The sequence below is a fragment of the Diplotaxodon limnothrissa genome, linkage group LG8, assembly GCF_057381915.1.
Source record: "Diplotaxodon limnothrissa isolate DT_005_m linkage group LG8, D_limnothrissa_male_GT1.1, whole genome shotgun sequence".
Lineage (NCBI taxonomy): Eukaryota > Metazoa > Chordata > Actinopteri > Cichliformes > Cichlidae > Diplotaxodon > Diplotaxodon limnothrissa.
Genome location: NC_140603.1, coordinates 32065710 through 32088302, shown reverse-complemented (window position 1 = coordinate 32088302; position 22593 = coordinate 32065710). Strand labels below are relative to the sequence as shown.

Below are 22593 nucleotides of genomic sequence, written 5' to 3'. Positions count from 1 at the left end.
GACCCAGGGTGAGATCTAAAACCTGCAGGACACCGGCCCTCGAGGCCTGGAGTTCCCCACCCCTGGATTATAACATCACATCTAAACCTGTTTTTAAACCAGGCTTTTAAAAACTCCATACAAGCTTCCATTGGTACTGCAGTTCCTTTCTTGGCACCCTATCACAGGGCTGGCTATCGATTTCGATTTCTATAACTGATTCGAGTCAGATTCACAGAGTCGTGAGTTGATTTGGTTTTGACTCAGACAGAAATATCACATAGATATAAAAATGTGGATACGTATAAACCAAAGCTGACACTGTGAGACTTCATCAGAGGTGTGAGCATCACAGCAGAGGCCTCTGTGTCAAAGTAACTGAGTATAAAACACAGAAAAACATGAAGGAGATTCTCTTGTCCTCACTTTTTATAGCAGATAACCTTGAAAATATTCTGCAGTAGAACAAAAACTAAGAAAACCATGAATCAGCAGGTGAGCATTACCTGATGCTGCTGAGGTGACAGAGGTTTGATTAGAGACACAGCTAAGAGTTTTGCAGTTTGGCATCATTTTAAAAAGTTTACATTTCTTCAGTATTGAACAGCAGAAAGGAGAATTTCTTGTCAGAAGCTGTCAGCACTAAACACAAGAACTGTGAGATGACCCAAAAGCTTGATTCTGTTCATCTGGATATTTTCAGTGGGAGAAACGTATCATCATCATCAGGTGACGTCTTCAGTCTCAGCTGACTGCAGGTTTCAACCTTATAAACAGGACATTTGTATAATGACTGAAACCACTGAAGGAACAATGGGCTGGAAGGTCAGCTCCTTCATCATTAATATGCAAATTGTCATGATCATTGATCAACAACCTCTAATCAAAGATCACTGATCAAAGACCATTGATCAAGGATAATGGTCGTTCTGTGGTGCATTATGGGTAATCTCGGCTTCTTACTGAGCGTGCTCCTGTGATTGCCCAGCATGTCATGGTGTGGGTGGGAGGTATTGTCCAGTATTGTCTTTATCTTGGACAACATTCACCTCTCAGACCCTAATGAGGGTGATGAGGACTCTGACTCATCACCCTCACTGATGCATCCAACCACCGCAGAGTCATCAGAAACCCTACTGATGATGGAGGTCTGTGTGCAGTGGCTGAAGTCTGTGGTGTAGAGGGTGGAGGGGGAGAGGACGGTCCCCTGTGGTGCCGATCACCTTGTCAAACACGCTATGTGGAAGACGCACATATTGTGATCTTCCTGTAACAACAGGTAACAACAATCCAGGACACCAGAGCAGCATCCACCTGCATCACTGTTAGCTGATCACCCAGGAGGGTCGGCCTGATACTGTTGAAAGCACTGGAAACGTCAAACACGACCATCACAGTGCTCCAGATGGGTGTAGGCACGATTGAGCAGGTAGATGATGGTGGCCTCAGCGCAGAGTCGGGGCTGGTATGCAAACTGAAGGTGATCCTGATGTGGTCTGATGGGTCAGAGCTGGTGCAGGAGGAGTCTTTCCGGGGTACTGGTGCATGACTTGGGAAGTCAATGCCACAGGCCATCTGTAGCTCTTTTTCAGCATGAAGTCACAACGCTGCTCACTGAGCATCACTTCACTCCTTACCCTACCTCCAAAAACTCTTTCCCATATCTGCATGGTGTGGCTCATCGGCTTTATTCCTACTGAATCAACAGAAATGTTAATAATTTTTTCACAAAAACATTTCCTTTTTGTGTTTTCTGTAGATTTCACTCTGTGGGACAGAGAAACAATTAAAAGGTACAGCACTAGGCAGAATCAGGCCAGCACCACCTACGAAATTACTACATCAGACTCCATTGAGACCAAGTCTTCTCTGCTGGATGTAGATACATATTCTAAAACTAGTTGGTTGTGTGGACTGACTGAAAAGAGTGGGTCCTGCAGCTTTCTAAATGACAACAAGAAGTTCAAGAACCAGAGCAGAGTGACGCTTCAGTTCAAAGCTACGACTGCATTTGAACGGCTGGCAATGACTCACCTTGAAGCAAAAACCACACAAATACAAGACGTCATTAAGAAAAGCAACGCAACACACGTAGTCACAGGCATCCAATATGGAGCACATGCTTTCTTTGTGTTTGACAGCGAGAAGCTGGAGAGCAGCAGTGTTCAGCAGACGAAGGACCGCATGCAGGCAGCAGTTAAGATGATCATTGTATATAGTTCTGAGGCAAAGGCTGACGTCAAGCGGAGTAAAGAAGAAAAAGCTGTGACTGATAAATTCTCCTGCAAATTCTACGGAGACTTCATTCTCGACAGCAACCCTTCAACATTTGAAGATGCAGTGAAGACCTACTCACAGCTTCCAAAGCTCCTTGGAGGAAATGGAGAGAAAACAGTTCCTGTCAAAGTGTGGCTGACACCGCTGAAGAAACTGGACCCAACCGCTGAAGAGATGAAGGGAGAGATTTGTGTCGGGTTACTGAGGAAAGCTGAGAATGCTCTAGAAATCATCAAAGAAATGGAAATGAGATGCAATGACTCTCTGGATGAAGACGTGGTTCAGAGTTTTCCACAGATTCTCAAAAAGTTGAAGCATTTCCAAAACCTCTGTGAAGATAGTGGAAAGCAGCTGAGACAGGCTATGATGGAGACATTCCCTTCCATTCTTGAGGGTAAAGATGACAGTTCACTGGAGAAACTCTTAGACGACCAGGAGAAGTCACCATTCAGTCTGGAGAACTTAGACAAGTGGTTAGATAATACAGAGAGAGAAATCAACGTCATCAGGTCCTGTGTGGAAGCAATGAAGGGGATAAAAATCACTAAAGATGAGTCCGAGTTCGACAGAGCGGTTCTTGCTCAGGATGTAGACGATGTCCTGAGCTTTGTTTTCACCTCTGTGGAAACTGACGACCCCTACCTGGACCAGATGTACAAATACTTGCGTTGTCATGACAGTTTCACTCCACCAACAAAAGACCACTGGTTCTTCTCAGCTGAAGTGGTAGCCAACCTGAGACAGAAAGCTGAAGAGTTCTGCAGCATCGCCAAAGGCCTGAAGAGCAGCAGCAGGTTTAGCTTCATTGTGGCATCAGAAACAAATAAGAAATACAAAGGAGCAACCATCTACCACTACAGGAAGGGCCGTCGGGTCACTGAAGAGTTTTCAAAGCCTGCTGTTCCTTGTGTCGCTTCTGTGAAAGACAGACAAGAACTCCTCTGGTGTAAGTCCATATTTACCTATTTGTTTTCATGTTCAGCAAAAATATATGCAATGCTACTAACCCGAGGACGAGTGGAAAATGATAAGGTGATTGGCTGGACTTTTTCTACGAGTTAATTCAATAGATTGTCAATGTTAGGAACTTTCATCGGTGTATATATAAATTTACAAAAGTGGGAAAATATCAGATATACTCAGTACTTTTCAAAGGTTTAAGCACCAGAGGTGAAGTACTGATTATACCTTCAGACACTGTGATGCAATGCAGTTATCAGTAATATCTTCATCAGTAACAGAATATTAGTAAGAGGAGACAAACGTATTCACTGTGAGTGTGCTTTACCTTTAAAACAAAACCTGCTGAGTGGACATCAGAGGAAATGCAGGACTTAACTTTGACACCATGTTTGAAACCTGGTGGCTTCTTGGTTCTCCTACATGCCTGATACAAAAGGCCAGGGTACATTTGCAATCCCAAATCTCACCACAAGAAGCCTCTAGACCCCACTCCTCTAAACAATGTGCTGGATGTGAGTGTGCCGTTGTAAAGTGGACTGTGTGGTAACGACTGCCGAACGGTTGTTTTTTCCCCTGTTGTTCAGACGCCTGTGATCTCACCTTGGACCCAAACACTGCAAACAACTACCTGATTCTGTCTGAGGGCAACAAGAAGGCAACGTATGGAGCATGGCAGACGTATTCTGATTGTCCTGAGAGGTTTGATACAAAGACTCAGGTTTTGTGCAGGGAGGGGCTGACTGGGCGCCATTACTGGGAAGTGGAGTGGAGTACTGGTTCTAGTAATAACGTTGGTGTAGCTGTTACGTACCAAAGCATTGTAAGGAAGGGGAAGAGTGACAAGGCAGCGCTCGGTTGTAATACCAAATCCTGGTATTTTGGTGTGTACGAGCAAGAGCTCAGTGCTTGGCATAATGGTAAAGTGTGGAGCGAAAGTCTTCCCAGTACCGGCTGCAGCAAAGTCGGAGTGTTTCTTGACTGGCCTGCTGGCACTCTGTCTTTCTACAAAGTCTCCCATAACACACTGAGTCACTTCTACACCTTCCGCACCACCTTCACAGAGGCTGTGTACCCAGGCCTCTGGATATACAACACATCCAACTATGCTGCCCTAAGCCCAGTTTAATTAGAGCAGCAGAGTCAGTCACACAGAGTTAGAAACATTTAGTATCATGCTTTCGAAAAATACCTTTAGCTTCATTCTATCAAGCAAACATTTACATCTTTGGTGCTGGGATATTATTTCACGCACCAGCGAGATAAACCCTGCCTACCATGCTGCCGGTCTGCCCGGTAACAGCAGCTTCCTCCCGTCCCTGAACTCTACCAGACCTCAGAAGGTCCTCTGTGGTACCCGGTGGCCTAACCTCAGCAGCTCCTTTCAGCCTGCTGATTGTCTTGTTCTCACAGGGCATCACTTACAGAAGAAAACCCCAAACGTGTACCCTGCTGGCCACGTAATGAAAAAGAAATGTGGACTGTCATTAGTCTGAGTTTATCTCGCTGCTGCATATGTTATTTTTTCTAGAATGATAGTGAACTGTTATACTGTTCTTGGTCTTTATCACAGCTTTATGACTCACATAGCATGAAATCATTATTAAGGGCTTTTATGGATAATTCAGTGTAATCGCATTATAACAGGTGTTACTGAGGGAATCTTATATTTACTCTAATACGTCATAATTAAATACTTGTTTTCTCTTATTAAAACTGCTGTTATCGTTACGGGGACGCTGGGTATGAGTAACACACTTAGCACGAGCAGTCTTTTAAAAAAATGTTGCTGGGGGTGGATTCCTGATGTGATGGTTTCAGTTTCTCTTACTTGGTTCAGTGTTTGCTGGGTTCTTATTAACAGTAACATGTGTAATGTACATTTAGATGCTAACACTGGCAGATCGAGGTCGATGATGAGGCAACAGGAGTCTGAGTCCTTTCTGTGAGCCAAGAAAATATCTCGAATCAAGATGTTCCCTGAGTGCAGATGCCTTATTCAACCGTTGAACCAAATCACTGTCATAATCATTTAAGTGCGTTATATTTTTCTGATTTCTTTGTCCTAAAATAATCAATATGTGCCGCTCGGGAAAGCTCTGGGTAGTGTGTCAGAACATCTTCCTACCAAATTCAAATTCAAATTCAAATTCAAATTTTATTTGTCACGTACACAGTCATACACAGTACGATATGTAGTGAAATGCTTGGACAACTGCTCGTGACCTAAAGAAAACAAAAAAGGAAAAGGCTATGAATAAGATAGGAAATAAATATGAAAAATTAAAAAGGGTAAATTTAACTAGGAAGGAATAAAATATAAATTAAGGTTAAAAATGAAATAACTGTACAACACAAATTAGAATGAAGGGTAAATTTAACTGGGAAGAATAAGATAAAATATATAAATTAAAGTTGAAAATAAAATAACTGTACAACAAAATACACAATATAGAACTATATAAGAATGTATGAAGAAATCTAAATATAAATAAATATATACACAATAACAGCAGCTGTACAAGTATTAACCGGAAATGAAGAATATAGTGACCAGTGTTGTGCAAAACCAAAGTCCAGAAAGTCCAGTGTGTGTGTAAGAACCATATGTGTGGGTCAGTACTGTGTGGTGGTGTGATTGAGAGACCGTACCATGACCCTGAATCCATCCCAGAGTCCCAACATGCTGTTAACGATTTCGATCCGTTCCTCACGTGTTAACCTCTTTGACATGTCAATGGTTGTGAACAAAGAGAAACTTGTAAATAACTCATGAAAGAATAAAGTTACGTTGAAACCAAGCACATCATTGTTTTTCTTGTGACATTACCAATAAGTTTGATGTGTCACATGGCCCTCTTCCTATTGAAAAACAAAAGTTGTATCCAAGATGGCCGACTTCTAAATGGCCACCATGGTCACTGCCCACCTTGAGGAGTTTGCCCCCTCACATATACTAATGTGCCACAAACAGGACTTTAATATCACCAACCATTCCCCTGTTATTACGCTGTATCCATATAAATGGCCCACCCTGTAGATACACAAAAGACCCATGAATCTCAAATCTTCATAAATCTGTGTTAGTGAGAACTTTTCCTTTACCAAGATCATCCATCCCTCCTCACAGGTTTTGCTTTAAGGTGGGGGCAGAAAAGCAGTCAGTATCTGGTGTGGCCACCATTTGCCTCACACAGGGCAACACATCTCCGTTGCATAGAGTTGATCAGGTTGTTGATTGTGGGCTGTGGGTCCACTCATCTTCAAAACTTGTGCAAAGTTGCTGAATATTGGCAGGAACTGGAACTCGCTGTCGTATACGCCGATGCAACACAAGCTGTCTGCCATCTGCCCTGAACAGTAAAATCATCTGTGAACAGGACACCTCTCCAACATGCCAGACCCCATCGAATGAGAGCATTTGCCCGTCGGTTACGATGACGAACTGCAGTCAGGTCCAGACCCCGATGAGGACCACGAGCATGCGGATGAGCTTCCCTGAGACGGTTTCTGACAGTTTTTGCAGAAAATTATTGGTTATGCAAACTAATTGTTGCTGCAGCTGTCCGGAAGGCTGGTCTCCACCTGGTCAACCATCCTGGAGGTGAACATGCTGGGTGTGGAGGTCCTGGGCTGGTGTGGTTACATGTGGTCTGCAATTGTGAGGCCGGTTCAATGTACTGCCAAATTCTCTGAAACGCCTTTGAAGACGGCTTATGGCAGAGAAATGAACTTTCATTTCACAGGCAACAGCTCTGGTAAACGTTCCTGCAGTCAGCATGCCAACTGCACGCTCCCTCAAAAGCTGGGGGTCCCACTGGTTCCCCTCACCCAACTGCTGCTGCTCTGAATGGCACATGACTCAACAACATCACACATTGCACTCAGGAGATCCACCTCACTCTGCTGAGTAACTATGTTGAAAAGATCAGTTTATTTCTGTTTAAGGCGCCTGGTGCTCCCCTGGTGCTGGAGTACCTGTGGCTCACGCAGCATAACACTGAGGGCAGGGTTTCTAGCTGGAGTACGTGGAGCCACGAGCATTGTGTATATTCATCGCATTAGTACTAGAGTGAAATTATGAGAAGTCATGGGTAATAGATTTATTATTGATAATAGATATTAAATTAATCTGGAAACTTAATATTTGCATTTTTGCCCCTAAAGAAGGTGGAGCTGTAGTTTGTTACTGTGACCACTAGAGGGCAGCAAGGAATGACACAGGAGACAACAAGAGACGTTTGCTTCTCATTTATTATCAGCATGCATCTGATAATGATTCATATCAGGTATCAGAGCTTCATCAAACACACTCACAGTCTGACTGCTGCTCTGAAACATTCGTGTCATACTGATTCTGAAAGTTAAAGATGCTCTGAGAACCTCGACAAAACAGTGAAAAACTGGCATTACTGCTGGTTTATGTTTTAGTAGAGCAGTGATGTCAGGTCAGTTCTTTACCTGCTGTCACTGCAGTGAAATCAGACATTTTATTTTGAAAGGTTACTGGTGGATCCTGGCAACCATCTACAATCTGTTATAAGGCCTCCATTGGAAAATTGTGTATTTGATACTGGAATATGATACCAACATGTAATATGAAGATAACACGGAGTATTTCAGTGACCAAGTAGCATTGGGGTAAAAGTTATTGAACAGTGTTGGAGCAAAGTGAGAAAATTGTGATGGATTCAAATATTCCAGAAGCTCAAATGACTTCATCAAAACATGTTTCAGTCACATTTAATCAACACTAAATGCTCAAGTTTATTGAATATGAATCACTTGTGTTAATTTAACTCAACTGTTTAAGGTCCTGCCAACACAGAACATCTGTGTGCAACCAATGTCCACTGTTGAATGAAGTAAATCCAACATGCACACAGTATGTCATGTATGGATAAACAGGTTACACTGTTAAACTGTGAAAACACACATTAAAAATCTGCAACAGTCTCACGTTTTACTGTAACTGCTTCATATTGTGTGCTGCTGTAGTACAATTTGAACAGCCTTCATATAGATTTATTTGGTTTAAGTTTCATACAAAACACACAAAATGTTAATGCATCAAATGAACAAAGTACAAATTTGAAAAGTCGTGTGTAAAAGATTTATAGTTATATATTTAATAAATGCCTCTGTGTTTGTTCTGCGGATTTACTGCACAGGACGGATCTTCATGCTGATGGTCTTCAGGGAGTAGTCAAGACCTTTCCACTCGAACCAGTCCACACCAACAGCATAGATAGTATCATCAGCCCCCCAACGATAAACCCCGTTAGGGTTTGCATGGTGACAGATGTTGTACCAGAACGCCCCCAGATGTGATTTGGCACAGTTCCCTGGCCAGCTGTCCTGGTCTTTGTCAAATGTGGAGAACTTCTGTCCGTTGTGATAACTCAGGGCATCTCCTGCAGAAACACAGATGAATGAGCCCAACATTACCACTAATCCCAGTCAGACTGGTTAGCAGGTGTACTGGGAGTGTTCTCAGTGGACCACAACCCAGACTGGACTCAAAGCAGGTTCAGCTCCCTGCTGATCCTGTATGTCTCCGCACCACCTGATCTGTGGTGGGATACAGCTCCAACCTTTTTATCTGTTTCCATGGAAACAGTCAGCAGAGCCCTCGGTGAGCGACTCCTGTTTGCACAGCACGAAGGTCACATGATGCTGTGATGACATCATCAGTAAATGGAACAGCTGGAACATCTCTGGAACTAAACTTGTTGGAGGTTTCAAACTAAGCTTAAACGAGGAACCAGATGTAAGACCTGACACTTATTCATCTTTCAGAGTCAGAGCAGAATACTTCCCCACCTGCCCCTCCGTTAATGAATCCGGACACGTGCAGTCTGTATCCATCGGACTCTGGATTGATGGAGAACGAGGAGTAACGGGCAAACGCCACGTTTCCACTGAAGTCCTCCATGTCGACCAGCAGCTCGTACCTTTTCCTCAGAGTGAGGTGGAAGAGACTCTCGAGGCCTATAAACAACCAGAAACATGCACAAGTCTCTGATATGTGAAGCTTCTCTGGTTCAACATGTGTCCACAAAGTCACATCAGAGTTTCAGCTTTGCACTTTGCTCACCGAGCCAGTACTCTCTGGCAGGGTTACCGAAGCCCATCTTGTATTGACTCCAGGGTCTGTAGAAGTTCACCGAGCCGTCCGTCCTCCTCTGGAACACCTGGGGACGAGAAGGTGGGTAACCAGCTGGACATACACGGCATTCAAGATTAGTCAGAACCACAGACAGGTACCACTAACGCCCTGCGACTTTAGTTTGGACATCGTGCAGACAGCTGGGCTGATTCCTTGTAGCCTCCAACAGTGAGTATCTGGAAGCCTGCAGCAGTGCAGCCAGACGCCTGTTTGCAGGTTTTCCCCACACCGCTGCTCCTCTCTGCTTATTACAGAGAAACTCTGGTTTTCTCTCAGATGACAGCAAACAGTACATTCACAGTCTTTTACACACTTTAACTGTTTCTACAGCACTGTATCCTTTCTCCACACACGACCACCTCATGTTCTCCACCATCAGGTCATCATGAGCTGGTTGTGCTCAACACCAGGGTCAGTGCTGTTCCTGTTACTGAGCTGGTCACCGCCCATCCTGCTCCTGCACCACCTGACCTCCTCGTTCCTCAGGAGGAGACATTCAGGGAGACTGCTGTTCACATCAGTTGCCTCAGCTTGTCCTAGTAGGAGTTCCACCTCATTCACCTGCTACCGTAATCATCTGCCTTCCTGTGTACGACCACTGTGATCACCAAAGATGTGGGCTTCACAGGTAATTGGGAAACTTTCTGGAGGAAACCTGGTCTTGTTAGGAGAGACAGTTATGCAGACTGCACGTGTCCATCAAAACAGTGGTTTGCTGCATGTATATTTTAACTTTGCTTTTTATTTCATTTGAGGGAGACCTTCAACTCAGGGTGTCTTTTTACAGAGTTCAGAATGTTTTCTTTCATAAATAAAATTTCACCAGCAACTTTGAGTGTTAAAGGTTGCCAACCCCTGCCTTAGGGATGTCATTAGAAGACATAGCATACATTTACACTGCTATGCAGATGACACCCAGCTCTATCTGTCCATGAAGCCAGATAACACACACCAATGAGTTAAACTGCAGGAATGTCTTAAAGACATAAAGACCTGGATGGCCGCTAACTTTCTGCTTCTTAATTCAGATCAAACTGAGGTTATTGTACTCGGCCCTGAAAAGCTTAGAAATATGGTATCTAAGCAGATTCTTCCTCTGGATGGCATTACCTTGGCCTCCAGTAACGCTGTGAGGAACCTTGGAGTCATTTTCATTTCATTTTAAGTCATTCCTGTTAAAAGGAAGTTTTTCCTTCCCACTGTCGCCAAAGTGCTGCTCATAGGGGGTCAAATGATTGTTGGGTTTCTCTCTGTATGTATTATTGTAGGGTCTACCTTACAATACAAAGCACATTGAAGCGACTGTTGTTGTGATTTGGTTCATAAATAAAACTGAATTTTACACACAAAATGAAAATAAGCTGGGAGTTCAAATACTCACAGTCCAGCGTCCATTTAGTGAGTCCATGTCACAGTACACCTACACACACACACACACACACACACACACACACACACACACACACACATTAATGAAACATCTCAGTGTGTAATACTGATATCAGTTTGATTAGAAGTATCAGCAGGAACTGGTTGTAACTGGTCACAGTTTAACCTCCTACTGAGTGCTCAGCTCAGACTTTATAAATAAATTAGTATCATTAAACTGTAAAAGTATTTTATTAAAAACTATTTCATATACATTTCACAGAATATTAAAATATTATTTTAAATACACTGAACAAAAATATAAACACAACTTTTGTTTTGTTTTTGCCCCCATTTTTCATGAACTCAAACTCAAACAATTTTTCTACAGGGTGGGCCATCTCTATGGATACAGCGTAATAACATGGGAATTACGTATCGGTGTCGGTCTGATACTGACCTAAATTACTGGATCGGATAGCGGAGAGAAATAAAAAATGTAATCGATCCATTAAATATCAAAACGTCCCACACGGGTAACTCTGCTCATAACCGTAGCTCGTCGCAGCAGTGTGGTCACGTGATAGAGCAGCTGTGTGTGTTTGTAGCCTCAAACCAGCATTTCATCTCCGAGGAAGTGATCCCAGAGAGAAGTAAAGCAAGTGTGCAAGTCCATCTCTGAGTGTTTGTAAAGCATTCCAGCGTTAAGCTTAACAACTAATATATGGAGCGACTGCCTCTCTCTCTCTCTCTCTCTCTCTCTCTCTCTCTCTCTCTCTCTCTCTCTCTCTCCTGCTGCTACTTTGAAACTGCTTAATGATCAGCTGATCAATGATCAGCTGATCAATGATCAGCTGATCGTCTCTCTTGTTTGTTTTTGACCCACTTTGCACCAGAAAGAGGAAACCAGCGGCTGAACAACAGAAGCACGTTTAAGCTTGATCAGCTGTTGTTAGAATGTATTTAATATTACTTTCTACTCCAGGATCTTTTTCTACGTAGCTGACGGCTGTAACTGTGCAGGGGCGGATCTAGCAAAGTTTAGCCAGGGGGGCTGATAGGGCATGAACAGGGAAAAGGGGGCACAAAGACATACTTTTCTTTCTTATTCTCATTTAAAATGTCTCGCTTTTAATAAATAATTATCTGACACCCAAAGTTTTAATCTGATGTAAAATGAATAGAAGTCAATTACTGTATATAGTAACTGTTAAGTCTAATATACCCTAGTAAGCTGTAGTACTTTTTCCTTTGGGAAGGAACCATCTGTGCAGTCTAGTGATGTGTCGATCACGAACGAAACGTCTCTTAGAGCCGGGTCTTTGACGTGAACGATGAGCAGAGGGGGGAGGGGCGGTAGTTACACTCGCAGTAGCACAGGAACAGAGCGGGAGGGAGAGAGAGAGAGCCAGGGACAACATCGTCACATTAGAAAGGTATAGTAATCATCCACAACTATTTTCAGTTGCAGATGATAAAGGATTCAGAAAGTTTATCCATGCAGGTCCATATGACAGAGAATATGCATCTTCTTTTTGTTTTATATTATAATTTATATTTAATTGTGTTGTGGTTTGTAGTGTTTTGTGTTGTTTCACTTTCAATTTGTTTAAAAGGAAAAAGCTGAAAATTTAAATAGTTAAAAGTTGAAATGTGAATAATTGGTTTTTGTATTATATGATTTATTTATTACATTTTATGTTGAGAGAATAAATAAAAGTACATTTACGGTGGCCTCTACAGACAAAGCACGTACAAAACACAACAGAAGTGCTCCAGGATGCTAGGGGGCAGTGTTGAGCTTTTGTTACCTCGGGGCTACACAAGCCAGGAAGTACCAACGACCGGATTTGGTGTGGTAGTAACAGGTAAATGAACATATTTTTTTAAATTATTTGAATATATATGAGTGCTTTTGTATAAATACATAAACAATACACATATGCTTTCAATTGTGTTTGTTTTTAAACTTGAGTTTGAACTCATACAAAATGCAGCAAGATATTTTAAAAAAACAATTTTATTGATTAAAAAACACTATATCGGATTCATATCGGACATAAAAAAAGTGGTATCGTGCCATCTCTAGTCCAAACATCTTTAGCTGCTTTAGTGTGACTCTAGGCTAACCTTGACTTGTTAAAGTTAAGCTCTTATTTGTTAAATCCAGTTTCACAGACAGAGTTAAATCTGCGTCACTCTTTGGGACTCCACAGAGTCAATGAGTCTTTATTCTTGTCACCCTTAATTGTTGGATGTTTTTCATTTTATTCCTGTTTTGTAGCCCTTTGAAGAGAAAACTGTTGTGTTGGTTTTCTTACATTTTCTGTTGCGTTGTTCCGGGACAGGAAGTAAGTGTGTTGTTAGTTTAAGAGTTCTGGCTGTAAAACAAACCTCGTCAGGATTAGGATTTTATTAGGATTTTGTGCCATGCCGATACAACTAAACTGGAATTAATTAATGTGTAGTTTTAAAGTGATAAAGTGCTCTCACAGCAGAGCAGACTTTTAAATATTTAAGAACTAATATGACAAAGTGAAACGTGGTAATGTTGTATTACTGCAGTATTATGGGATTATTATACAAACTAAAGCTAGTGTTTAATTCTGGGTGGTTTATCATTATTATATTAATTATGGAATAAAAGTAGAAGTTTGATTATCAGAACCGTATTTGGCCATATTATTAGGCACATGTGAATGTGCTTTGTTTCATATAAAAAACAAGATTTCATGTACATTTAAACTAAAACAAGTATATTTTACTCTATTGTCTCACTAGAATGTAGTTTAATTATGAAAATTCCCATATTTTGACAAGCTAGTGAATTTGTGGTGTAGCTGTAGCTCAGGAGGTGCAGCAGGTCAGTTCCAGTGAGCTCCAGTTTACCTGAACAGCAGACGTGGCTCCGATGGGATAGATGGTGTACACGCCGCTGGGTCGGCTGCTGTCTTCGTTGTAGATGTCGCTGCAGTCCAGCGGGAGCACGAGAGGAGCACAGCTGCTCAGCAGAGGCACCAGGAGGAGGACTGACAGCAGCTGGAACAGACATTCGCATGTTATTCCAGCATCATGTAGAGCTGCTGCATTTCTGACTGTCACTCAGCAGCAGTGCAAACTCAACCTCAGAGCCAACGTTCTCCGATTTTATGAAAACATGGTGAAGATCAACAATTTAAAGAAAAGAATAAAAAAAGAAGATTTTGATTTTTAATCTAATCAAATATCAAATTACTGGTGAATGTTTCAGATGTTTGAAGTTCTGAGCTCACCTTCATCGTCATCGTTCTGCTGAAATGATCTGATGAAAAACCTCAAGTCTGGGCTTTTTATGTGGAAAGATTAATAATTAACTGATCCGCTCTGTGTGGTTCAATCTGGGTAAGATGACTGTATGTGATTTATAACCCTTATTAGCTCTGACATGGTCCTTGAGGACTTTGACTTATTGTCAAACTTGAGCTTTGAGTTAGATTAATTATTCTGGCACATGTGGAGCAGGGAAATTATTTTACTGCTATTGTTAAATAATAAATATAATCTGGAGTTTATATTGCATTCAGGGGTTGAACAGTGTGTGTCTTTCAGAAAGGCTAAAAGTAACAGGACAGGAAACAGGCTTGCAGAGAGTTTGCAGAAGCAGGAAGTTATTTTGAGCAGCAGGCTAAGACGAGGCTTTAACAATGTAACAGATAGCTTTAAGAAGGCCTTAAGATGTTATGCATACAGTTATTATGTTGACCTTGTATTTCAGGTGCAGTTATGACTATTTTATACACAATGCATATCTGTGCTTATTAAAGAGTTGGAGCTCGGTCAATTAATTGGGGGTTGGAAGCTTTGTTCGGCGCGATGTCCGGACAATCTATTGTGCAAGTGACTTGGAGCCATAGAAGGAATTGCAGTACATGCTTACAAAACACTTATATATCAGGTCATTTCATATTAAGGTTTAAGTAGAGGTTCTTGGTTAAAACATTTATTTAGTAGAAAACATACATATAGTCTCAGTGAGCCTCTGGTCTGGTAAAAGGTCAGAAGTGCAACAGGTGAATTGAGAAAGAGCATGTGAGGTCGTGACACACACACATGAGTTAGATTTATTTAGAGGAGAAATTAGTCATGTCTCGGCAAGAAAGAGGAACAATTCACTTTAAGACAAGAACGGAAAGTACCAGCCATGAAAATAGAAGATGATCTTCTGGGTTAAAAGTCATTGTGGTGTTGATCTGATCTATGTATAAAATGTATCTGTGACGCATGAAGGGGCGTCAGTAAATCAAACCCTGATGCTATAAAATATCTGTTTATGCTTTGATTAAGTCGGAGATCACTTGCTGTCGGCGTACAGAGTGTTCTTCCCACACGTGTGTAGTCATTAAAATCATTGTTTGACCAAGACCTTCTGGACCATGGGTGGTTTGTACTCTCCTTCCTCAATTTTGAACCTTAACACACATTAGCACAGCCTCTGGATATCCACTGTCCTTCAGATCAGCCAAAACCCTGTCAGTATGTCGGACAGAAGCAAGAAACATGGGAATAAATTATCAGAATGATTGATCACACACGCAGAGCTTTACAATCTGTAAACACGTTCTAGACCAGAAGATAATGTTTGTGTTTTTCTTCTATCGGTCCAACAAAAACACGTTTGTACTTCCTTGAGCGCTGCTATAAAACTACAACAATCAGCCATAAAGTCAGAATTAGTACTGAGTTACTGACACAAACAGCTCAGACCAGAGTCCTTAAAGAGGGAGTGTGTGGACACTGCAGGTTATTATAGCAGGTTGGTTGGTTGGTTGGTTGGTTGGTTGGTTGGTTGGTTGATTGATTGATTGATTGATTGATTGATTGATTGATTGATTGATTGATTGGTTGGTTGGTTGATTGATTGATTGGTTGATTGGTTGATTGGTTGGTTGGTAGTCATTAATGTATTGTGAATGTGGAACACCAGACTCTTTCCTAAAGCTGAAGCTGTTGTGGTTTGCAGTAACTGGGATTAAAGTGAAAAACACAAATAAACACATGAAGGTCTGAGTGGAAAGTAAACCACTGACAAACAGAAAAACAGCACCCAGAACACGTGTGCTGTCAGGCGCAGGCCTTACTTTCAGTATCACACTACGTTATCTGTAATGTTTTGTACTGTGTGATAACTGTAAGGGAACAGATCAGTGCATGACTGCAGACCACGTGGGGCTGATGGTCCAGCCTCTGGCCCAGAAACAAACTTCCTGACACGTGCAGTTTGTAGAATCTGGGCCACCCGCGGTGAGTGTTATCATCCCGCCAAAGCGCTGTTATCAGGTGAAGTCATTCCTGGTAATGTTTGTGGGAAACACCTTCATGTACTTTCTGGAAGTCCACGTGTTGTATCGGCAGTCGTGAACAGGAAGCACATCAGAGACAGAGACCGTTTGCTTTAAGCCAAAGCAGCCGGACGACAGCAAGACTCCAGAGGAAGGAGTCATGGATGAATTAAAGCTTTGGGAAGAAACGCAGGAAATAAAAAGGCACTGCAGCAGTTTGAAGCTTGCACACACAAAATCAAGCAAAATGTCAGGGACACAGTAAGGCTGGACAATCAGGACAACAAACTGAAGACAAAAGCACAGAAACTTCAAGAAGCAGAACTGCAGACTGAGTCAGCACAGGGAGAACTGGCAGATTCATGTTTATCATAAAGCACCAAATGACAACAACAGTCACCTGGAGGGGCGTTATACTGCAAGATAAACTCTACAGGAGAAAACCCAACAATCACACGACCCCCAGAGCTGATCAGGGTGGGGCAGCCATCTGTGAAGGCGAGGGGAGGAGGGCAGAAGGAGGCAGGTCAAAGGAATACATACGCCCCTTCCATTAGTACCTACTAGAATCGATTCGGCACGGTTTGCCACAGTTTTCACAGTTTCCCATTAGGTCACAGTATCTGCTACTATTTTAGTACCTGCTCGGCCGGGTTCCAAGTGATCCGAGCAGGCACCAAAATGTGATGTCTTCCGACTGCATGCCACCGATTGGCTGGTCAGTGGCGTCACTCGATGAGTTGTGAGAGCTTCTCATTCAGGAAAATGAAAACTGCCATTTTTGGAACCCGACAACGAGGGAAATGTCTCTAAAAACAAAACTGTGGTCCCCGAGTGAGACGAAAAGCCACAGACTGAGCAGCAGGTACATCATCGCCTCAACGTCCACCTTTGTTGTTGTCGTGTTGCATACTAATGATGTCACTGGATTCTCTGAGTCGAGCCGAGTAGGTACTAATGGACACGGGGCTATAATGATGCACGGCTGTGGATCCATCCACAGAAGAGGGGCCTGAAAACTGAAGGCTCTGCCTCCCATTCTACTTTTAAATACTCTAGGAACAACAAGTAGGCCTGCAGAGCGAGAGCGAAGTGCTCTAATAGGGTGATATGGTACTACAAGGTCATTAAGATAAGATGGGGCCTGATTATTTAAGACCTTGTATGTGAGGAGCAGGATTTTACAGCTGAGCTCTTCCTTCATGCGTCTGAGAAGCTGAAGTCGGTTGTAATGGCAGCGACCGGCCAGCAGAGGGCGCCGTGCGACAGACCTGTGGTGGACCAGCTGCTCCCTCAGCTCTTTAATGAAGAGTCAGGATGAATAATAAGAACTTGGATATAAAGCACAGAGATTTTACGACATTTTTCTCTTGACTGTTTTCACGGCTTTGGCCTGTAATTCGTCGTGCAGTTCTACCGGCAGGGCGGTTGGTGGGTGGAGTCATGCACCAGGTTTTACAATATCAGGCTACTGACAGCTGCACAGTCTCAATAATACAAACTTTAATCTTCAATACAATTTTAGTTGTGAACGTTGGACACTGATGATTGTCTCTGACCCCAGTTGCTCTGTTTATTATTATACAACACAAAGTAAAGTGAAATTTTATTTACTTTATTGTTCAGTTTATTATGTGATTCTGATCAAACGTGTCAACTTGTTCGTATTCTCAGTTTAAAAACACAGCAGCACTAATTTTTCTTTCACTCAATAAAAAAGCAAAGACAGGGAAGCAGAAAAAAGCTGCGAGACGTCCTGGTTTGTTGGATCAGGTCCTCGGTGAGGAGATCAGAAGTATGGTGTGGGGTCGCTCCTGTCGCACATCTGGACGTGGATGTGTGAGGTGATTCCCGGATAAACGCTCTGCATGGGCAGCATGGTGCCGATCCTCTGCCCCTTCCTCACCGTTCCTGAGGTTCGGTCCGGCCTCACGTAGAACAGCTTGAAACAAAGACCTGCAGGACGCAAACGCAACGCCTCGATCAGTGAATCAGTACCAGGATCAGTAACTCTGTTAGTGCTGGCTGCGCGTGATGACCCACCCTGTCCTGACAGGTTGATGCCCTCGTTGATGGCTGCCTTACTGGGGTCGGTGTAGACGGTCAGTTTCCCGTTAAGAGTCACGTCAAACGGAGCGTAGACAGCGGCGCCGTCGCTGCACTTGATGTCCAGCCCTTGGTGGAGTCTGGTCCCCCTGTAACCAGCAGACATCCAGCTGTGAGCAGCTGTGCCACATCGTCCACACCAGCCTTACAACAAAAACGTGATCTCTGAGTACCGTCCGGCTCCGTACTGTCCCTGTCCCCATCTGTCCGACGTCCTCCGGCTGTTGCTCGGGTTACTGCTGCACAGCTGACCGAACTTAACGCCGTCACACACCCACAAAACAGCTGGACACACACAGATTTAGACTTTTATGGACACAGCCTTGGGTTTTCAGTTAGGAGAAAATAAATAACCAGAATTATTGCATATTTATTCAGACCAAATATTTTCATATAAGTTAAAACACTAAAAGATGGTCTTTAAGTAGTTAAACTCAGTTTAGGACAAAAGTCTTCAGATTTTCTCTTTTATTCTAAAGTTTAACGTTAATTAAGATTTTTAAGTTAAATAATTTGTAACGGTTCATATCATTACATTACTAAATTTAATCATTTTATTCCCTTATTATTCAAATGCAAAGTTAAAAAACTCAGATCTTCAAACAATTACAGATAAAAGTTTATGACATTTCTGAATAATCCCAAAACCTCGAGGAAAGTTTGATGTTTGCATTGTGGGGACCTGACGAGTCTCCCTGTCCTCAGTGAGTCCTTATGAGCCGGTCCCCGTAACACCACAAAGGTAAGTTTATGTTTGTAACAATCAAAATAGTTTTTAAACACCGTCATCATTATCAGGCATGCATGTGGAAAATCTAAAGATTGTTTTTAACAGGTTTATCATCAGTGCAGAGCAGAAAACTCACCCAGTAAAACTACGACGTGTCTCATCTTCAGGTCTTCAGATTTGATTCAGATCCTGAGTTTCTGCTGCTTTTCTCTGTTTTTATAGTCTGAATTGTGGAAACACCAGGAAACAAACACGATCAAATTATTTCACAGGAAAAACATCTTCTTCCTTCTGTGAAGCTGTAAAATCATAATCTGTATTGTAAGGTCGGGCAGCACGGTGGCACGGTGGTTAGCACTGTTGCCGCACAGCAAGAAGGTCCTGAGTTCAATTCCTCCATCAGGCCGGGGTCTTTCTGTGTGGAGTTTGCATGTTCTCCCCGTGTTTGCGTGGGTTCTCTCCGGGTACTCCAGCTTCCTCCCACCGTCCAAAGACATGCAGCTTGTGGGGATAGGTTAATTGATTAATCCAAATTGTCACTAGGTGTGAATCTGAGTGTGAATGGTTGTCTGTCCCTGTGTGTTGGCCCTGCGACAGACTGGCGACCTGTCCAGGGTGTACCCCGCCTTTCGCCCTATGACAGCTGGGATAGGCTCCAGCGTCCCCCGCGACCCTGAAAAGGATAAGCGGAAGCGAATGGATGGATGGATGTATTGTAAGGTCAGAGCTACCAGTAAGACATTAAAGTCGTGTAAAGTGTGCGGGTGGATGTGCTGCAGGAGGACATGGAGGACAGTTTGGTGCTCGTTACTCAGACTAGACTGAGAACAGTTAACCCTCGAGATAAAACCTTAAAGCTACTGTGAGCAGGTACATGCTAGCTGGCTCACTCTCCTGTCACGCATCATTAGTTACTTACCTTTGCTTGTTACAGTCACCTGGATAACGTGAACTTTAAGGTAAACCAGCCAATTAACCCCTCCATCCATCCAGGTGTGATTTTATTAGCAACAGCATTCATGGCCGCTGCAGGGTAGCATCGCCGCGCTGGGTGAACCTGCCACAGACACGAATCATCACATTGTGATGAATCAGCTGATCTCAGACCAGCGGACTTTTGTTCATCCTTCTCAGGATTCCCTTCATTTTATCAGTGGAGTCACAAAAGAAACCGGATCAGGACAAAACCACGGTCATGTCTGGTCATTCACCGGAGACACCGGGAACGTTTGCAGTGGTGGGACGAACCTGTCCTTAAACCCTTTGACCTTTAACCTCACTCAAACAGGATGCAGCAGCTTTTGGACACACACATTTATACACAACTAACAGTCAAAGGGCTCAAACTGCTCCAATAATATGTCTGCATACACGACACTGCACAACCCCGCAGCCCACGCGTTGTTAATCAGTCACTGAAATGTGGTTGTGCACGGTCCAAACAGCATGACAAAGTAAAAGGATAGCGATGATGGCTCTGGCTCTTTCACAGCAGGAGGCCTGACACTGTTAACATTAACTGAGGAGGAGCCACACGACCAGCAGTAAGGCGTCCAAGGGGCCGAGTCACTGCAGTATCCACACAGAGGAGCAGGTTTTAGGGTTTTATTGAACTGCTCGTAATCAGACACAGCCGGCACGTGTCTGTGGAAATGTCACGTTTTGAACTTGGCCCAGTTTTTCTAACTCGTGTTTTTTATCGTGCGCTGACTGAATCACTGATCTAAACCTGGAAAGCCGGATCACAACACCCCGGCTCACATCCTCCAGCGAAGGTGGAGGCCGGTCCTCTTTATTTCTTTACAGCTCTGACTGAGAAACAGAAAGAGCAGCAGACACTGACGTTATCCAGGAAAACACGTTCCTATTGTGCGTACACAGTTTGCAGTAAAGTGCAGTCACACGTGTACAAATGCACACGGATCCAGATGTGAGCTGTCTTTGCAGTTTGCACACATCCAATCCAACTTTATTTATAAAATCGAAGCTAAAGTTCTTTCCAGTAAAACACAGTAACATACACCTCTGTGGAGTGCGCAGGTGCAGAAGGCCTGCCAGGTACGTAGGAGCTCGGCCATTCGAATCTTTAAAAGCAAACATAACATTTTTAAATGAACTCTAAGATAAACAAGCAACAAGTGTTTGTCCCTGTCAGCAGGCGAGCAGCAGCATCCTGGGCCATCTGTAAGCGTCACAGTGAGGCCTGATCACACCGACATAACCTGCATCATTACCTGCATCAGCTGTGTCAACTTTCACTCCAAGCTTGGTGACGCTGGTCTGATGGTGCACACATGGCTCATGCACCAGGTGTTTCACAGGTGATCACACTCAGCGTGCTAATTGGTGGAGGGCTCCACCTGCTGGCCATCTGTCTCAGAGTGATAACACTAAACGCACCAGAACATTTGCTGTTGTCTGAAATGTTATTTGTGTGGAAACCAGTGAATTAATGAACTTTGTACATTTGATTATCACGACACATTCAGTTTCTCATCAAACACATTTCGGTCCTTCTGTCTCAGATCTGCCGGTTTTTGAAGAGTTATATTATTTATAATAAATATTTATGTTAAATTTATATTAAATATAAAAGCCTTTAAATTTGTTTGATCTTATTTATCATGAAAAAAGAAAGAATCTGAAATTTGAGACAGACAGAAATATCGGAGGACTTTAAAAAACCACACAGAGTCCAGCAGGCCATTGTTTTCATTTCAATGTGTTTAGTCACAAAAATGGTGAAAATACTGGTTTTATTCAACCTTCATGCTCTATTAAAGAACACCGCAGACGGTCGTGTCTGTCTCAGATCTCTACATATTCCTTTAAAGTTTGGACGTGGTCCCAGTCTTTGTTCTGGTCCCAGTCTTTGTTCTGGTCCTGGTCCCAGTCTTTGTTCTGGTCCCAGTCTTTGTTCTGGTTCTGGTCCCAGTCTTTGGTCTGGTCCTGGTCCCAGTCTTTGTTCTGGTCCCAGTCTTTGTTCTGGTCCTGATCCCAGTCTTTGTTCTGGTCCCAGTCTTTGTTCTGGTCCTGGTGTATAGCACACCCCTCGGGTGTGACACACACTGGTTGCTGTGGAACACACTGTGGTCTCTCTGGTCTGTCTGACTGGAAATGCTTGTTTGCGTCACCCGACACCTGAGACATCCTCCCTTCAGTCAGCCCCACCCACCCCTGGCCCTGGGGGGAGGTAGGGTGTGGAGAACTAAGCGCTCCCTTCGCAGCAGTACTCTTTGCTGACTCTGCCGTCATCAGGTCCGGGCTGGGGGCCTCAGCGTTCACACAGTGTGGTTAATGATTGAGGGGGGGTGGGGGTGGGGGGTGGGGGGGTGTCACTCATTGACCGCAGGAACTTTTAGACCCACAGACAGAATTAGGGTGGCGGGACTTCACTGTCACTCCACTGGGACTCTACTGGGTTCGACTCAGAGGAAGTTGAAGGAGACTTTTAATCTGCTGGAGACAATCTGAGCGTCTTCCTTTCCTTCTTCTGTCCTTCTGCCACCCAGCTTCACCTGGCCGATCTCCACCCCTCATTGGGGGAGGGCTGAGTGCCCCTGGATACCTGATCACCTGCGGTCCAAGCCACACTTTTACCTTTGTTTTGCTGTTGTGAAGCAGCTGACCAGCTTCAGGTTTGCACCAGAAGCTCCAGGGTCAGCCACCGTGGTGAAGCTGCAGCG

The 22593-nt window shown here is 43.4% G+C and overlaps 2 protein-coding genes and 1 pseudogene across 3 annotated transcripts; 1 reads left to right on the top strand and 2 right to left on the bottom strand.

Moving 5' to 3' along the window:
* Nucleotides 1-1384: 1384 nt before the first annotated feature.
* LOC146627449 (neoverrucotoxin subunit alpha pseudogene) lies at nucleotides 1385-4345 on the top strand (annotated as a pseudogene).
* Nucleotides 4346-8376: 4031 nt separating this feature from the next.
* On the bottom strand, nucleotides 8377-21138 carry LOC146627447 (microfibril-associated glycoprotein 4-like). Of its 2 annotated transcripts, none has more exons than XM_085361113.1 (6): nucleotides 21121-21138; nucleotides 13643-13792; nucleotides 10767-10805; nucleotides 9314-9410; nucleotides 9040-9207; nucleotides 8377-8630 (listed from the first exon to the last, which is right to left on the bottom strand). In XM_085361113.1, exons 1-6 carry the CDS (start codon nucleotides 21136-21138, stop codon nucleotides 8377-8379), a joined length of 726 nt encoding a protein of 241 aa, XP_085217239.1. The 2 variants fall into 2 exon arrangements, with proteins under 2 accessions (XP_085217239.1, XP_085217241.1); XM_085361115.1 differs by lacking the exon at nucleotides 21121-21138 and adding an exon at nucleotides 14026-14061.
* Nucleotides 17861-18472, bottom strand: LOC146627448 (leukocyte cell-derived chemotaxin-2-like; the record flags this gene model as incomplete). The annotated part of the gene is made up of 3 exons (XM_085361112.1): nucleotides 17861-18027; nucleotides 18115-18266; nucleotides 18351-18472. Coding segments are annotated over 3 exons (441 nt in total), but the record flags the coding sequence as incomplete, so codon positions are not given.
* Nucleotides 21139-22593: the final 1455 nt, after the last annotated feature.